Source organism: Heterodontus francisci, chromosome 6, assembly GCF_036365525.1.
Source record: "Heterodontus francisci isolate sHetFra1 chromosome 6, sHetFra1.hap1, whole genome shotgun sequence".
In the NCBI taxonomy this organism is placed as follows: Eukaryota; Metazoa; Chordata; class Chondrichthyes; order Heterodontiformes; family Heterodontidae; genus Heterodontus; species Heterodontus francisci.
Window position 1 is genome coordinate 40,325,850 of NC_090376.1, and position 18,803 is coordinate 40,344,652.

Here is an 18,803-nt window from a genome sequence, read left to right on the forward strand (position 1 = left end):
TGACACCCTGGTCCACTCCTCTATTACCTTCAACACCTCATCCCCTTCCCACTGCACCTTCCTATGTAATCACAAGAGGTGTAATACCTGCACTTTTACCTCCTCTCTCCTCACTATCCAAGGCCCCAAACACTCCTGTCAGGTGAAGCAGCAATTTACTTGTACTTCTTTCAATTTAGTATACTGTATTTGCTGCTCATAATGTGGTCTGCTCCACACTGGAGAGACCAAATGCAATTGGGTGACCGCTTCGTGGAACACCTCTGCTCAGTCCGAAAGTATGACCCCAAGCTTCCGGTTGCTTGCCATTTCAACACACCCCCTGCTCTCATGCCCACATATCTGTGTTCCAATGAACATCAACGCAAGCTCGAGGAACTGCATCTCATTTACCGATTAGGCACGCTACAGCCTGCCGGACTGAACATTGAGTTCAATAATTTTAGAGCATGACGGGCCCCCCTTTTTATTTTCAGTTATTTTTTCTTTTTCTTTTTAGTTTGTTTCATCATTCATTTTTCTTACTATGTGCCTGCCCACTTTTTATTTTCATGTTTGTGCTTTGGGCCAGGGCTGTTCATTTTTCTGTCCATTAACACCCTCTCTGCACTAACAGTTTGTCTTTCAGCACACCATTAACATACCGTTTGCCTTTGCTCCATGATCTTCTGGTCAGTTATTCTCGGTGATCTTCTGTCCTATTACCACCTTCCCTTTTGTTATCGCTTGCCCCACTCCTGCTTTATTTGCTTAAAACCTATTACATTTTTAACCTTTGCCAGTTCTGATGAAAAATCACAGACCTGAAATGTTAACACTGCTCTCTCTCCACAGATGCTGCCAGACCTGCTGAGTATTTCCAGCATTTCTTGTTTTTATTTCAGATTTCCAGTATTCGCAGTATTTTGCTTTTATATTTATGAACTGTTAGCTATTATTTTTAAAGATAACTAACCAAAACAAAGTAACTGGAGGCAAAAATGCTGCAGTTTATGCAAGATATTTTTGAAATGAAAAGCCTATCTTTAGGATAATAGCAGACTTGCCCCATAAAGATAACTGATATAAAGCTACAGCCAAAACATCAGTTCCTGCTGGACACCAGTAAGGCTCAATGTTGCTATGGGTGTTTAATTATAGTGTGTGGATAAAGGCTCTCATTATTCACCACCCTAACTGTCATTAGGTGTTATTAAAGCTAGCTCAATATAAGTATGACCACCATTCCAAATCATAGAATCCTAAAAATTTACAACAAGGAAAAAGGCCATTTGGTCCATCGTGTCTGCAGCGGCCGACAAGTACCCATCCAGCCTAATCCCACTTTCCAGCTCTTGGTCCATAGCCTTGTAGGTTACGGCACTTCAAGTGTATATCCAAGTACTTTTTAAATATTGTTATGACCAGGTGAGAAAGGTGTCTAGGGGTCTTTTACTGTCTTCACCTGGACTTATTGTAACAGTGTTTAATTTTAAACACACTGTGTTTTGAGCTCCCCCTTTGTGAATCCTTGTTCACAGCTTTCCAATTATAAGGCAAAGAAATGAGCACACCAGGTTTGGTTTAGGTTTAAAGAAGAAAAGTGAAATTTATTAAACCTTAAACTTAAACTCTAATACGTTTAATGCCTTCGTATATACGAAGCACCCACGCGAGCATGCACATACGATACACACATGCAAATAGGGACAGAAAAGAGCAGAAGAAAAATAAAATGGAGAGGCTGAGGCAGTCTCTAAAGGGGGTTTCTTGTTACTGTTTCTGTGTTTCCAGCTTGCCGTGGAGTCCCTGATTGTAGACAACTCTTACTTTTCATTGGGGCCCAGTATTCTTCTTAAACCTTGTTCACTATAGGAGACTTTCTCTCTTGGAGTTCATATGTCTTCAATGGTTCCAGAAGCTGGTGAGATGAGAGCGTACAGGAGAGAGATGTTCTCAGTCCAGGAGCTAACAGCCTTCTGAGTTTAAAATACTATTGGAAGTTCAAATTCAAAAACTCCAACAGTCAGTCAGTCATGTGACTAAATTGGTCTGACCACATTGGTTTGTGTATTCAGCCATTTTAGTAATTAACCTGGAATGCTTCAAAAGTCCATTGTGGATTACATTGGAGCAGGGATTAGCTCCTTTGTCTTTTGAAGTACTTGTCTGTTGATATGCTAATGTCTCCTCCAACTAAAGTCTCCAATTGTTTTTTAAAGCAAGTTCTTTCTTCACCATCAGCAGTTTAAAATCAATGTTCATGTGGCAAAATTAATTTTCCTCATTCTTGGCAGGTGAGGGACTTGCCTGACAATATTATGAGGGTTACTGCCTCTACCACCCTTTCAGGCAGTGAGTTCTAGATCCCCATCACCTTCTGGCTGAAAAGGTTTTCCCTCAAGTCCCCTCAAAACCTTCTACCTCTTACCCTAGATCTATGTGCTCTGGTTATGGACTCCTCAACCAAGGCAAATAGAACCTTCCTATCCACTCTATCTAGATCCCTTATAATTTTATACACTTCAATAAGGTCTCTCCTCAGCCTCCTCTGTTCCAAAGAAAACAACGCGAGCTTATCCAATCTTTCCTCCTAACTAAAATTCTCCAGTCCAGGCATTATCTTCGTAAATGTCCTCGGTACCTTCTCTTATGCAATCATATCTTTCCTATAGTGCAGTGACCAGAACTGCACACAGTACTGCAGCTATAGCCTATCTAGTGTTTCATACAGTTTCAGTATAACCTCCCAGCTCCTGCCTTTATTAGCCGAAGCATAGAATGTAAGTATCTCGTATGCCTTCTTGACCACCTATCTACCTGTCCAGTTCCCTTCAGAGATCCAGGGACATGCACTCCAATGTCCCTCTTTTCCTTTACACTTCTCAGTATCCTACCATTAACTGTATATTCCCTTGCCTTGTTCGGCATTACCAAATGCATTACCTACGAAGGTATGAGGCGCGAGTTGGCCATGACAGATTGGGAAACGTTACTTAAAGGGATGAAGGTGGATAGGCAATGGCAAACATTTAAAGAGCGCATGGATGAACTGCAACAATTGTTTATCCCTGTCTGGCGCAAAACTAAAACGGGAAAGGTAGCCAAACCATGGCTTACAAGGGAAATTAGAGATAGCATTAGATCCAAGGAAGAGGTATATAAATTTGTCAGGAAAAACAACAGACCTGAGGATTGGGAGCAGTTTAGAATTCAGCAAAGGAGGACCAAGGGATTGATTAAGAAGGGGAAAATATGAGAGCAAGCTTGCGGGGAACATAAAAACTGACTGTAAAAGTTTCTATAGGTATGTGAAGAGAAAAAGATTGGTGAAGACAAATGTAGGTCCCTTACAGTCAGAAACAGGGGAATTTATTATGGGGAATAAAGACATGGCTGACCAACTAAATGCATACTTTGGTTCTGTCTTCACAAAGGAGGACATAAATATCATACCAGAACTGTTGGGGAACACAAGGCTTAGTGTGAGAGAGGAACTGAAAGAAATCAGTATTAGTAGAGAAATGGTGTTGGGGAAATTGATGGGATTGAAGGCCGATAAATCCCAGGGCCTGATGGTAGGCATCCCAGAGTACTTAAGGAAGTGGCCCTAGAAATAGTGGATGCATTGGTGGTCATCTTCCAAGATTCTATAGTTCCTACAGATTGGAGGGTAGCTAATGTAACCCCACTATTTAAAAAGGGAGGTAGAGAGAAAGCAGGGAATTATAGACCAGTCAGCCTGATGTCGGTAGTGGGTAAAATTCTAGAGTCCATTATCAAGGATTTTATAGCAGAGCACTTAGAGAACAGTGGTAGAATCGGGCAGAGTCAGCATGGATTTATGAAAGGGAAACATGCTTGACAAATCTACTAGAATTCTTCGAGGATGTAACTAGTAGAGTTGATGAGGGGAGCCAGTGGATGTGGTATATTTAGACTTTCAGAAGGCTTTCGACAAAGTCCCACATAAGAGATTAGCATGTAAAATTAAAGCACATGGGATTGGGGGTAGTGTATTGCGATGGATAGAAAACTGGTTGGCGGACAGGAAACAAAGAGTAGGGATAGATGGGTCTTTTTCAGAATGGCAGGCAGTGACTAGTGGGGTACCGCAGGGATCGGTGCTAGGACCCCAGCTATTCACAACATACATTAATAATTTAGATGAGGGAACTAAATGTAATATCTCCAAATTTGCAGATGACACAAAACTGGGTGGGAGGGTGAGTTGTGAGGAGGATGCAGAGAGGCTTCAGGGTGATTTGGACAAGTTGAGTGAGTGGGCTAATGCATGGCAGATGCAGTATAATGTGGATAAATGTGAGGTTATCTACTTTGGTAGCAAAAGCAGGAAGGCAGATTATCTGAACGGCTATAAACTGAGAGAGGGGAATATGCATCGAGACCTGGGTGTTCTCATACACCAGTCGCTGAAGGTAAGCATGCAGGTGCAACAGGCGGTAAAAAAGGCAAATGGTATGTTGGCCTTCATAGTGAGAGGATTCGAGTACAGAAGCAGGGATGTCTTGCTGCAATTATACAGGGCCTTGGTGAGGCCACACTTGGAATATTGTGTGTAGTTTTGGGCTCCTTATCTGAGGAAGGGTGTTCTTGCTATAGAGGGAGTGCAGCTAGGTTACCAGACTGATTCCTGGGATGGCGGGACTAACATATGAGGAGAGATTGAGTCGGTTAGGATTATATTCAATGGAGTTCAGAAGAGTGAGGGGGGATCTCATAGAAACCTATTAAATTCTAACAGGATTTGACAGGGTAGATGCAGGAAGGGTGTTCCTGATGGTGGGGGTGCCCAGAACCAGGGGTTATAGTCTAAGGATACAGGGTAAACCTTTCAGGACTGAGATGAGGAGAAATTTCTTCACCCAGAGAGTGGTGAGCCTGTGGAATTCGCTACCACAGAAAGCAGTTGAGGCCAAAACATTGTATGTTTTCAAAAAGGCGTTAGATATAGCTCTTGGGTCTAAAGGGATCAAAGGGTATGGGGCGAATGTCGGAACAGGCTACTGAGTTGGATGATCAGCCGTGATCATAATGAATGGTGGAGCAGGCTCGAAGGGCCAAATGGCCTACTCCTGCTCCTATTTTCTATGCTTCTATGTTTCTCGCATCTCTGGATTGAACTCCATTTGCCACTGTTCTGCCCACTTGACTAGTCCATTGCTATCTTCCTGCAGTCTACAGATTTCATTCTCATTATCAACTGCATGGCCAATTTTTGTATCATGAGCAAACTTCTTAATCATACCCCCTACATTCAAGTCCAAAATATACACCACAAAATGCAAGGGAGCCAGTACTGACCCCTGCGGAACCCCACCAGAAACAACCTTCCAGTCACAAAAACATACATCGGCCATTATCCTTTGCTTCCTAACTCGAGTCAATTTTGGATCTAACTTGCCATTTTGCCTTGGATCCCACGGGATTTTACTTTCATGACCAGTCTGCCATGTGGGACCTTATTAAAAGCCGCGCTAAAATCCATATAGACTACATCAAATGCACTACCCTCATCCACTGTCCTTGTTGCCTCGTCAAAAAAATTCTGTTATGTTCGTCAGTCATGACCTTCTGTTAATCAATCCATGCTGACGGTCTTTGATTAATCTGTGTCTTTCTAAATGAAGATTTATCCTGTCCCTCAGAATTTTTTTCCAATATATCAGAACAAAAATCTAAAATGGCTGAATTCTTGTCGCCATTGAAGCAGGACCCCAGGCATTCATTTGTGCTGCAATTTAGAAGAGGAAAAAAACAGCTCAAACTCTGTTGTGGGGTGATGTTTTCACTTCCCTTCACTATCAGCAGCAACCATGGTTTCAGATGCGCAATCATTTTTTTGGATGAGGAAATGCTTGTGAATTGATAGGTGATCCCTTTTTCACTGCTGATTTCAACCTCATTCTGCACTAAAATTTGTATTGTGCCGATTTTCGAGCGGGGGGATCATGATGCATGATTACCCCATGCTTGCTCAAGGTGATGCAAGTAGCACATAAACTTCGTCCTGCCTGCTCATCACCATTATTGCGGTGTGCAGCCCAAGCTAAACACACTGCTGACTTGCTGCACGCTCAGGGTGGGGGGTGGGGGAGCAGATGTGTGCATGGCTAGCACAAGTTAAAGCTCGCCTGCACGTCTTAAAGCCAGCATGTGCCTCTTAAAGGGGAGGTGCACACTGGTTGCAGCAGGTGGTAGAATGGAAAAGGAAATGTAGCAATGGGACAGCAGGCCAGAGAGAGGGTTCTGAGGTTTTCTAATGCAGTGCTAGAAGCTTTGATCCAGAAGGTTGAATGGAGGACAGACATCACAGGCTAGATTATCGTTACAGAGGTGGGAAACAGGAACCTGGCCCCTTTTGTTTTGGGAAACTGATTCAGATTCAGATTTTCAAATGGGTAAGCCCTTAATTGGTATGGAAACTGATTTCCTATACACCTAGAGCCAGTTGGGCCGGGAATAGAGGTGAACCAGATCAGGTGTGGGACTCATGTGGACTTCAACGGCAGCCATCACTTAGGCCACTGGTTATCCTGAAGGAGAGATCTTCCTTCCAAAGCACCAGAGGAAAGCAAGAGGTCACGGAGGAGCTGGAGGCCTGGCACTAGGAGCAAGGCAGACCCTCACTTCATCGATGCCCAGCTGGATCTAATGCTGGTCGTGAGGGAGAGGAGGGAGGTCCACTTCGCAGAAGGTGGCAGGAAGAGGCCACCTTGTTGTGCAGCAGGGGCAACCCTCTGTTCAATTTTATCCTCCTCCACCTCTCCTTCCTCCTCATCTTTTACTTCCTGCTCCTCCCCGGATGAGCTGTCTCCTTCCAGGGCCTCACTGACCTCAAGGTCCATACCTCTCTGGAGGGGCATGTCATGGAGAGTGCAGCAGACCACTGCAATGACAAAGACATATTGCAGGAAGGTACTGGAGAATGCCACCCAACTGGAATCACACCTTCAGAAACCTGATGGCCTGCTCAATGGTTTTCCTGCTGAGCAGGTGGCATTGGTTGTATTGTCTCTGTGCCTCTGACTGGGTCTCCTGTAGAGGGGTCAGGAGCCAACTTTTCAAGGGATTTCCCTTGTTCTCTTGGATCCATCCATGCACTGTGGGGGTGGATTGAAGATCTGAGGCAATCTGGACTGGCGGAACATGAAGAACTCATGGCAGCTGCCAAGAACGGGAGTGCACATACAAAGAACAAAGAAAATTACAGCACAGGAACAGGCCTTTCGGCCCTCCAAGCCTGCGCCGATCCAGATCCTCTATCTAAACCTGTCGCCTATTTTCTAAGGGTCTGTATCTCTTTGCTTCCTGCCCATTCGTGTATCTGTCTAGATACATCTTAAAAGACGCTATCGTGCCCGCATCTACCACCTCCGCTGGCAACGCGTTCCAGGCACCCACCACCCTCTGCGTAAAGAACGTTCCACGTATATCCCCCCTAAACTTTTCCCCTCTCACTTTGAACTCGTGACCCCTAGTAATTGAATCCCCCACTCTGGGAAAAAGCTTCTTGCTATCCACCCTGTCTATACCTCTCATGATTTTGTACACCTCAATCAGGTCCCCCCTCAACCTCCGTCTTTCTAATGAAAATAATCCTAATCTACTCAACCTCTCTTTATAGCTAGCGCCCTCCATACCAGGCAACATCCTGGTGAACCTCCTCTGCACCCTCTCCAAAGCTCTACATCCTTTTGGTAATGTGGCAACCAGAACTGCACGCAGTATTCCAAATGTAGCCGAACCAAAGTCTTCCCCCACATGTGGAGGAAGCTCTTGTTGTGGTCGCAGACCAGTAAGACATTGAAGGAGTGGAGGTCCTTCCTATTGGGGGATCTCACTGGCTGGTCACTGGGTGCCTTGATAGCCATGAGGGCTCAATCAATGATGCCCTGCACCTGAAGAAATCCATAGATGGAAGCAAAACCCAATACCCTAGGTGTCTGCACAGACCCATCTCTGTCAAAGTGGATATAGTCACTTGCCTCCCTGAATATGGCATCCTTGACCTGCCTGATGGCATGATGAGATTTCAGTAACAACCTGCTCACTGATGCTCAGTTTGGGTTCCGCCAGGGCCACTCAGCTCCTGACTTCATTACAGCCTTGTTCCAAACATGGACAAAAGAGCTGAACTCAAGAGGTGAGGTGAGAGTGACTGCCCTTGACATCAAGGCAGCATTTGACGGAGTATGGCATCAAGGAGCCCTAGCAAAACTGGAGTCAATGGGAATCAGGGAAAGCTCTCCGCTGGTTGGAGTTATATCTAGCACAAAGGAAGATGGTTGTGGTTGTTGGAGGTCAATCATCTCAGTCCCAGGACATCACTGCAGGAGTTCCTCAGGGTAGTGTCCTGGGCCTCACCATCTTCAGCTGCTTCATCAGTGACCTTCTCTCCACCATAAAGTCAGAAGTGGGGATGTTCACTGATGATTGCACAATGTTCAACACCATTTGCAACTCCTCAGATACTGAAGCAGCCCATGTCCATATGCAGCAAGACCTGGGTAACATCCAGGCCGGGGCTGATAAGTGGCTAATAACATTCACGCCACACAAGTGCCAGGCAATGGCCAACTCCAACTAGAGTGAAACTAACCATCTCCCCTTAACATTCAATGGCATTACCATCGCTGAATCACACACTATCCACATCCTGGGGGTTACCATTGACCAGAAACTGAACTGGAGTAGCCATATAAATACCGTGGCTACAAGAGGAGGTCAGAAGCTGGGAATTCTGCGATGAATAACTCACCTCCATCTTCCTAATGCCTGTCTACCATCTACTAGGCACAAGTCAGGAGTGTGATGGAATACTCTTCATTTGACTGGATGGGTGCAGCTCCAACAACACTCAAGAAGCTCGACACCATCCAGGACAAAGCATCCTGCTTGATTGGCACTCCATTTACCACCTTCAAAATTCACTCTCTTCACCACCGATGTACAGAGACAGCAGTGTGTACCATCTACAAGATGCACTGCAGCAACTCATCAAGGCTCCTTCGACAGCACTTTCCAAATCCGGTCTCTACCACCTGTCTGCGTGGGTTTCCTCCGGGTGCTCCGGTTTCCTCCCACATGCCAAAGACTTGCAGGTTGATCGGTAAATTGGCCATTATAAATTGCCCCTAGTATAGGTAGGTGGTAGGGAAATGTGGGGATGTGGTAGGAATATGGAATTAGTGTAGGATTAGAGATGGGAGATTGATGGTCGGCACAGACTCGGTGGGCCGAAGGGCCTGTTTCAGTGCTGTATCTCGAAATAAAAATAAAAATAAAGAGCAGCAGATGCATGGGAACACCACCACCTGCAAGTTCCCCTCCAAGCCACATCTATCCTGATTTGGAATTATATTGCTATTCCTTCAGTGTCACTGCGTCAAAATCCTGGAACTCCCTTCCTAATAGCACTGTGGGTGTACCTACACCCCAAGGACTGCAGCAGTTCAAGAAGTCAGCTCATCACCACTTTCAGGGCAGTTAGGGATGGACAATAAATGCTGGCCTAGCCAGTGATGCCCACATCCTGCAAACGAATAAAAAAAAAAGTCTACTATGGGATGCCACCGAGGTCCACAGCTGATACCTGGAATGAACTGGTTGCTTAGAAATGCAGGGTGATTTTGATGACTGCAGGTAAGGGTCTTCCACGGGGGAAGGCAAGACCTCAGGTCATTGTGGATTAGAGCGCAAATGATCGACACCATCTGCCTGGATAGGCATAACCTCATATGGCAGTAGTGCTCTGTCTTTCACAGACAGTTGACTCTTGGGTTGCAGACCAATGCCTTGGGTAGTGCCTTCTTCCCCTTGCAGCCCCTCGCTGTGTTCCTCTGGCCTCCTGCTGTCTAGGAGGCTACAACTGCTGAAGCTCATCCTGGCTGCTCTGTCCAATGTCAGAGTAGCCTGTTCCCATCTGAACTCCCTCAGCTGGGCTTTGTGCATTCACCAGGCCTTCCCCTGCCAACTCCAGGTGCCCCACTGATGACAGTGGACTCAAGTCCCTCTTCAGATTCCTACCATTCACCACTGAGAAAAGCAAGTCTTCCAGCTATAGTAACGGCGACTCTGTGGCACTCTTGGAGCAGCTGAGCTTATTTTCTGTCCCTGTACTATTTTAATCAGCCCTTCCCATAGTTCTCATGGCCTTCTGCATTATTCATGTCTCTTAAACCCTTCTGTGGTCCAGACATGGAGTTCTCCCAGTTCCCTTCCTTTAAAAATTCCAAATTGCTGCTGACAAGCCTATTAATGAGCTCCTTAATGGGTTCAACAGGCACTTAATTGGAAGTGTGTGAACTTGCTGCACCTCATCCTCTCATGTTTACCACTTTTGCCAGCCTCACACCCATACCTTGGAGCTTCCACATACTTCCAGTTATTCAGCTATCACAGGTACATCACACAAACACATTGCAACACACAAACAGACAAAGTAGCACATAACTGGAGGGAGCAGCAGAGAACCGGCAGGGGACATGCAGGCCTGCATCACCTGAGTCCCTTGGAAGAGACGGTATTGTGAAGCATTAGACAGGCAGTGACGGAGGCCATTGCAAATGGCATTGCCGAGAACATCCAGGATGATGGTATTTTCTTGCCTTATGCATCTTCTCAAATCCCACTTCCCCTCATCCTGCAATCTGGCATGAAGTACAAGCTGTACGCGGTGTGACCATGGATCTCTTATTTTCCAGCCAACCCCTTTCCTTCAGCCCAACAACACTCCCCTTGTGCATTTATACTTTCAAATACCTAAGAATTACTACCCAGCCAGCCAGTGTAGCCTCATTGAAGGGCAAAAGTAAGTGCAGCTGCCTGATGAAGAAGTACTAGCACTTGCTCTGGCACTTGCAAACGCCAGCTGAAATGCAGTTGGGACAGCAGACTGCCATAGAATGAAGGCATCATGAGGGCTGGCAAGATGCCAGACACTGACCTTCATGATGCACTGCCTATGGTCACACATTACCTGGATGTGGAGGGAGTGGAATCCTTTTTGGTTTCAGTACGTGCAGAGTTGACATCTAGCTCCCACAATGCAATGTGCGTGCAGTCAATGGCACTTTGCACCATTGGAAAGCTTGCAATCCTAGCAAACCCACATGTCCACTCTGCCTGCTTACCTCTGGCAAGGGAGAATGAAATATAGTTAGCTGTCTTTGAATAGAGAGCTTCAGTGACCTCAGTTATGCACAGTGAACGGCGAGTGTGAGATGTTGCTAACATCTCCAGCACCAGCCTGACTGGAGCCTGATGCATAAAGGTTCATGGCCATGGCCGCCTTCACAGCCACTGACAATGCAGTGCTCGTCCATCTCTCAGATTGGATTTGTGGCTGCAGTAGTTGGCAGATTTAAGTGAGGACCTGTTTAGTGAAGGGGGAATGGGTGGCATAATGGTAATGTCACTGGCTTAGTAATCCAGAGACCCAGGCTAATGCATGGTTTCAAATCCCATCGTGGCAGCTGTTGGATTTTAAATTCAATTAATTAATTAAAAAAAGGTAATTAATAAAAATATGGAATTGAAAGCTAGTCTCAGAATGGCACTGTTACGACCGAGGTGGGAGGACTGTACTGTTAATTCAGTCCCACTTCTTCACAGGTCACAGTATATCAATAAATTTTCCCACATATCGAAACAGCCAATTAGATACTCTATTTGTCCCCAGAATAAAGCGCACCAACCAGATTTCTTGAATGAACAACAAAATTAACCGTTTATTATAAAACCAAGTCTTAACCAGTAATGAAGTAAATATATATACAAATTAAGATATTAAAGCTCCTTATTTTTTCCCTAGCCCTCATGCACATGCACATACATCCAAAAACTGGTGAATTGGGAAAAAATGGATTTTTGGTTTACAGCTGTTTCAAAGGAATAAAAGGAATAAAAAAAAACTTAGACTGTAATGATCTGGAAGGAAGTTCTTTGGTTTGGCGAGGTGTCCCAAAGTTGAATAATTGGATGCCACTTGAAGTCTTTCCAGTCGAGGTTGATGAACTCTATGTTGGGCAGGCATTCAAAGAAATTTAACTCTAGAAGGCTTCACATAGGTCTTCCATCAGGGATATAGCAACAGGTGTCAGTTCTCACATTCAATGCAAAAGTCCTTTTAAAGATGCACGGTTTCTGCAAATTCAGGATTTCTTTAAAAATACAAGATTTTTCTTTCCAAGAGCAAAGTTTCTTTAAAGAAAGGTAATATTGCTGAAAATAGAGATGTGTTGTTGAAGCTTTTCGTCTTGCATTCATCAGGACAATACGTATGAATATCCAATGTAAGGGAAAACAACAACTTATAATGCATGAGAAGAGAATGCTGATTGGTTGGCAAGTGAACTCTGATTGCTAGAGGTGTTAACAAAGAACAAAGAACAAAGATAATTACAGCACAGGAACAGGCCCTTCAGCCCTCCAAGCCTGCGCCGATCCAGATCCTCTCTCTAAACATGTCGCCTATTTTCTAAGCTTCTGTATCTCTTTTCTTCCTGCCCATTCATGTATCTGTCTAGATACATCTTAAAAGACTCCATCGTGCCCGCATCTACCACCTCCGCTGGCAATGCGTTCCAGGTGCCCACCACCCTCTGCGTAAAGAACTTTCCACGCATATCCCCCCTAAACTTTTCCCCTTTCACTTTGAACTCGTGTCCTCTAGTAATTGAAACCCCCACTCTGGGAAAAAGCTTCTTGCTATCCACCCTGTCTATACCTCTCATGATTTTGTACACCTCAATCAGGTCCCCCCTCAACCTCCGTCTTTCTAATGAAAATAATCCTAATCTACTCAACCTCTCTTCATAGCTAGCGCCCTCCATACCAGGCAACATCCTGGTGAACCTCCTCTGCACCCTTTCCAAAGCATCCACATCCTTTTGATAATGTGGCGACCAGAACTGTACGCAGTATTCCAAATGTGGCCGAACCAAAGTCCTATACAACTGTAACATGACCTGCCAACTCTTGTACTCAATGCCCCGTCCGATGAAGGAAAGCATGCCGTATGCCTTCTTGACCACTCTATTTACCTGCGTTGCCACCTTCAGGGAACAGTGGACCTGAACACCCAAATCTCTCTGGACATCAATTTTCCCCAGGACTTTTCCATTTACTGTATAGTTCACTCTTGAATTGGATCTTCCAAAATGCATCACCTCGCATTTGCCCTGATTGAACTCCATCTGCCATTTCTCTGCCCAACTCTCCAATCTATCTATATTCTGCTGTATTCTCTGACAGTCCCCTTCACTATCTGCTACTCCACCAATCTTAGTGTCGTCTGCAAATTTGCTAATCAGTCCACCTATACTTTCCTCCAAATCATTAATGTATATCACAAACAACAGTGGTCCCAGCACGGATCCCTGTGGAACACCACTGGTCACACGTCTCCATTTTGAGAAACTCCCTTCTACTGCTACTCTCTGTCTCCTGTTGCCCAGCCAGTTCTTTATCCATCTAGCTAGTACACCTTGGACCCCAAGCGCCTTCACTTTCTCCATCAGCCTGCCATGGGGAACCTTATCAAACGCCTTACTGAAGTCCATGTATATGACATCGACAGCCCTTCCGTCATCAATCAACTTTGTCACTTCCTCAAAGAATTCTATTAAGTTGGTTAGACATGACCTTCCCTGCACAAAACCATGTTGCCTATCACTGATGAGCCCATTTTCTTCCAAATGGGAATAGATCCTATCCCTCAGTATCTTCTCCAGCAGCTTCCCTACCACTGACGTCAGGCTCACCGGTCTATAATTACCTGGATTATCCCTGCTACCCTTCTTAAACAAGGGGACAACATTAGCAATTCTCCAGTCCTCCGGGACCTCACCCGTGTTTAAGGATGCTGCAAAGATATCTGTTAAGGCCCCAGCTATTTCCTCTCTCGCTTCCCTCAGTAACCTGGGATAGATCCCATCCGGATCTGGGGACTTGTCCACCTTAATGCCCTTTAGAATACCCAACACTTCCTCCCTCCTTATGCCGACTTGACCTAGAGTAATCAAACATCTGTTCCTAACCTCAACATCCGTCATGTCCCTCTCCTCGGTGAATACCGATGCAAAGTACTCGTTTAGAATCTCACCCATTTTCTCTGAGTCCAAGCATAACATTCCTCCTTTGTCCTTTAGTGGGCCAATCCTTTCTCTAGTTACCCTCTTTCTCCTTATATATGAATAAAAGGCTTTGGGATTTTCCTTAACCCTGTTTGCTAAAGATATTTCATGACCCCTTTTAGCCCTCTTAATTCCTCGTTTCAGATTGGTCCTACATTCCCGATATTCTTTCAAAGCTTCGTCTTTCATCAGCCGCCTAGACCTTATGTATGCTTCCTTTTTCCTCTTAGCTTGTCTCACAATTTCACCTGTCATCCATGGTTCCCTAATCTTGCCATTTCTATCCCTCATTTTCACAGGAACATGTCTCTCCTGCACTCTAATCAACCTCTCTTTAAAAGCCTCCCACATATCCCATGTGGATTTACCTTCAAACAGCTGCTCCCAATCTACATTTCCCAGCTCCTGCCGAATTTTGGTATAGTTGGCCTTCCCCCAATTTAGCACTCTTCCTTTAGGACCACTCTCGTCTTTGTCCATGAGTATTTTAAAGCTTACGGAATTGTGATCACTATTCCCAAAGTAGTCCCCTACTGAAACTTCAACAACCTGGCCGGGCTCATTCCCCAACACCAGGTCCAGTATGGCCCCTTCCCGAGTTGGACTATTTACATACTGCTCTAGAAAACCCTCCTGGATGCTCCTTACAAATTCTGCTCCATCTGGACTTCTAACATTAAGCGAATCCCAGTCAATGTTGGGAAAATTAAAATCTCCTATCACCACCACCCTGTTGCCATGGGAAATGCACCAGTTTACAGTGAGTGACAGTTAACTGCCAAGCTTTGTTTGAAATTTAAACCAGGCAGCTTGACTCTGATTGGTCAAGGCATTGCCCTGAGGAATGAACCAGTGAATGGCTGTCACTTATTTTGTTCAGCTGAAACAGGCGCAATGTGTGTACATGTTCTTTCTGTCTGCAAAGAACAGGGCCCTGTGTATTAATAATTAATTAAGGTAATACTTGTCTGGTTCTTCTTCTGATCTCCTGGCAAGTCCAGATCAAATTCCAATTGTCTGCTTTAGTCCAAACTCACTGGCGTTTAAAGTTCAAAATGAAACTGAAATTTTCCAGAAACAAGTCACATGCTAAGTAATAAATTCTCTCTCGTCACACAAAGGGTAGCTCTTTGGTCAAACCTTCTGCTGGTTTCCTTGAAATTACCTGGTTTCCAGTATTTGTTTACTGGTCAAAACCAAAGAACCTCTCGTTCACCCTGCCTTCCTTCCAAAAGCATCCATAAAGTTCGGCTATCTCCAGATTTCTCAATGTCCACTGAAATCATTTTAATTTTTTTTAAAAACATAGATTCTCAGGTCTTGGCAAAAAATATGGACTCTGTGTGACAGTACCATGAAACTATCATCAATTGTCGTAAAAACTCATCTGGTTCACTAATGTCCTTTAGGGAAGGAAATCTGATGTCCTTACCCGTTTGGTCTACATGAAACTCCAGATCCACAACAGTGTGGTTGACTCTTAACTGCCCTCTGAATGGCCTAGCAAACCATTCAGTTGTCAAGGGCAATTAAGGATGGACAATAAATGCTGGCCTTGCCAACGACGCCCACATCCCATAAAGGAATGAAAAAAAGCACAGACATTTCACACATTGTTTCCCGCCAAAGTTCAAGCAGGAGAATTTCTCCCTGAACACCCTGGGTGGATATGGCCTGCCACGTGCCCTTCTTCTCCTCATCCTCCTCCCTCTTCTAGCAACTTGTCCTGCTATGTGTTTTCTCTGCTGATTCTCCGAGTCATACTCTATTCCAACTGGTTTGTACAGAAGCCTTGATGTCAGCAAAAACTACTTAAGCATCTGCCACACCACTCCCTTGACAGAACTATGGAAATCTTGTAGAATTGTAGCATCAGCTAGAATAAATCAATCCGTAATTAACCTGTTAATTGACGATCCCTTTAATAGTGCCGGTGGTGGGGTGGGGGTGGGGGTGGGGGGGAATCCTTCCTGCTACTTTATGTATGTTCATCTGTGCGAGCTTAAAGGAGGGCCTCAGCTGGACCATTGAGCTGCAAAATCTCAGTGCAGGCATCTAATCACCATTGCATATGATCTTACTCTGCAAACATCTGGCGTGCCAGCGATAATTCCTGAACCAAGATAGCTTCCAGTGCGCTTTGCATCACAAGAATGCACGTGCACCATGAATACCATTTTGGATGGCTGAGGGCTCTCATTGCACCCTAAAAATGGGTGCTACCAGCCCAATTTCTCCCAAAGGGATTTAAACAGGATTTTTAAGAGGAATAGGCACATATCTGGGAAGCAACATGTTCAGGGATTTGGGGCAAAGGTTAGTGATGGGGTGGTACTTAGAGAAGATGAAAAGGTTATGAGTGGATTTATTGAGGAGGGGTTGGTAGCAGTGTTAATTTTCAAAAGAAGCGAAGATGACTTAGCAAAGCGGGCCACTAACAATTTGGCAAATATGAAGAACTGGAAAGGTAATTAAATGTAAAGAGCTTGGGCAGGGTGGACACCAAGGAAACAGGTTGGGGGGGCGGGGGGGAATGTCTCATGAAAATGTATGGTAAAAGAAAACTTTCTTAGTATGTGGTGACACAGGCCAGGCCATATTAATTGCCCATTCCTCGTTGCCCTGAGATAATGGTGATAGATATTATGGAAATGCTGCAGTCCTTGAAGTGTTGGTGGTGCCTCTATGATTATGTTAAGTATGGGATTCCAAGATTTTGACTCAGCGATGATGAAGGAATGATGTGAGACTGGGAGGGGAATGTGGAAGTGATAATGTCCTCATGTCACTTTTGTTCATTTAGATCAGGGTTGTCCAACATACGGCCAGTGGGCCAGACTCCAGCCCACCAAAGGTTTCCATCCAGCCTGCCAAGGATGAGAAACTTCCACTAGAAATCTGCCATTGGCTTCTTCTGGCCCGTCTTTGACTGACAATGGCTGCAGCTCCTTCACTGACATGGCAGAGATGCCTTGCTTCTCATGTCCTCCTTTATAAAGATGGTGGATACTTTTCAGTACTTGATGTTCTGGCTCCTTTAGGAAGATGGCATCACCTGGGTTGAGCTGCCCTTCTGCTGGCGCTTCCCACACAAACTCCGTTCCCGGTGCAGCCTTCCTGGCCTTGAGCTCGGGCCCAGGCCCAGCACTGGCTCTGCCTGTGTACAGACACAGCCTGGGCCTTGTGCCCTGGGCTCTTCATCTCCGCCACTGTCACTGAGGAGGAGCCGCCTGAGGAAGTGGCGGGGCCAGAAAGGGAGGACAGAAAGAGAGACACACAAAGAGAGAGACAGAGAGAGAGACAGAGAGAGAGACAGAGAGAGACAGAGAGAGAGACATAGAGACAGCAAGAGACAGAGAGACACACTGAGACAGAGAGAGAGAGACACACACACAAAGAGAGGTAGAGAAAGAGACAGAGAGAGTGAGAGAGGGGGAAGAGAGAGTGATCAAGATCATTCCTGACAGATGGACATCTATCCGGAATACTCCGTATGGCTACAACCAGCGTGCAGGAAGAATTATCTACTTCTGCAAGCAAAAACAATGCCAGGTATCTCACTAAATCAGCATTCAACTTAGCGACGAGAAGGTAAGTTAATAAATTAGTTTTCTCATCTAAAGTTTGTTCACAAAAATGCACATTCTTTGTGGTTTTGATTAATAGTAAAATAAATTTCTCATACCTTTATCTTACCGAAAATGTGTCACCGGTTTCCTATGTAAGACAGAAATTATAATGCGGCCCTCACGCGAAAAGGTTGGACACCCCTGTTTTAGATGGATTCCTGGCCCTAAGCAAGAATCATGCTCCAAGATTGTATAGGCTGGAGATAGGGATATACACTCTGTTCCAGCTTGACTCACTGCTCCAAACAATCTGTGGATTAAAATGCGGCCCTAACTACATTTCATTTAGTCAATTATGTTAAACCTATGCTTATGTTTAAACATGAAAACATTTATTAGCCTTATCCCCAAGCATTAAAATAAGTCACTATGTATAACTTAACTGTTTACTTACAATCGTCTGAGTTTATAAAGTCCAGAAAATGCAGTTTTTGATATGGATCTGATCCGGTTATTCTGCAGATATCTGCAAAACAATGAAATAACAGTATTGTAACTGTCTTCATAGTTACATTGTTAAAGATAATGGCTTGTAATTTGTGATAGGAATGACGGTGAAACTGTCAGTGTTTGCAGTCATTGCTGCTCTGAAACTGACAGCAACTTCTACAGCCTGCACATGCACAGTTAAATCTGGAAATCTCGAAGTTGCTGTCAATGACTCTGCACTTCTTCAGAGGGTGCTTGGTTGAAGGCTGCCCAGACTGCAATCAATTAGAAGTCATTGAACTGCCAAGAACTTCCACTCTTATGTTCTTCGTATTGCTGTGAAAGCCCTTGAAAAATTTACATACACCTTCTTGAATAAGATGTACTGGGATTTTAATGGCATACTAAGTTTATAATTACTGCTAAACAGCCTCACTGGCCCTGAAAGAGTAGTTTTATACTTTTTTTTTTGATTTAGAGATACAGCACTGAAACAGGCCCATCGGCCCACCGAGTCTGTGCCGACCATTAACCACCCATTTATACTAATCCTACACTAATCCCATATTCCTACCACATCCTCACCTGTCCCTATATTCCCCTACCA

General features: G+C 44.7%; 1 protein-coding gene across 1 annotated transcript in view; it reads right to left on the bottom strand.

The window, feature by feature from the left end:
• rxfp2b (relaxin family peptide receptor 2b) overlaps positions 1-18,803 on the bottom strand; it is a 264,102-nt gene that overhangs the window by 156,312 nt on the left and 88,987 nt on the right. The window contains 1 exon segment of the mRNA XM_068034408.1: positions 18,162-18,233. Coding sequence (XP_067890509.1) covers positions 18,162-18,233 — 72 coding nt within the window.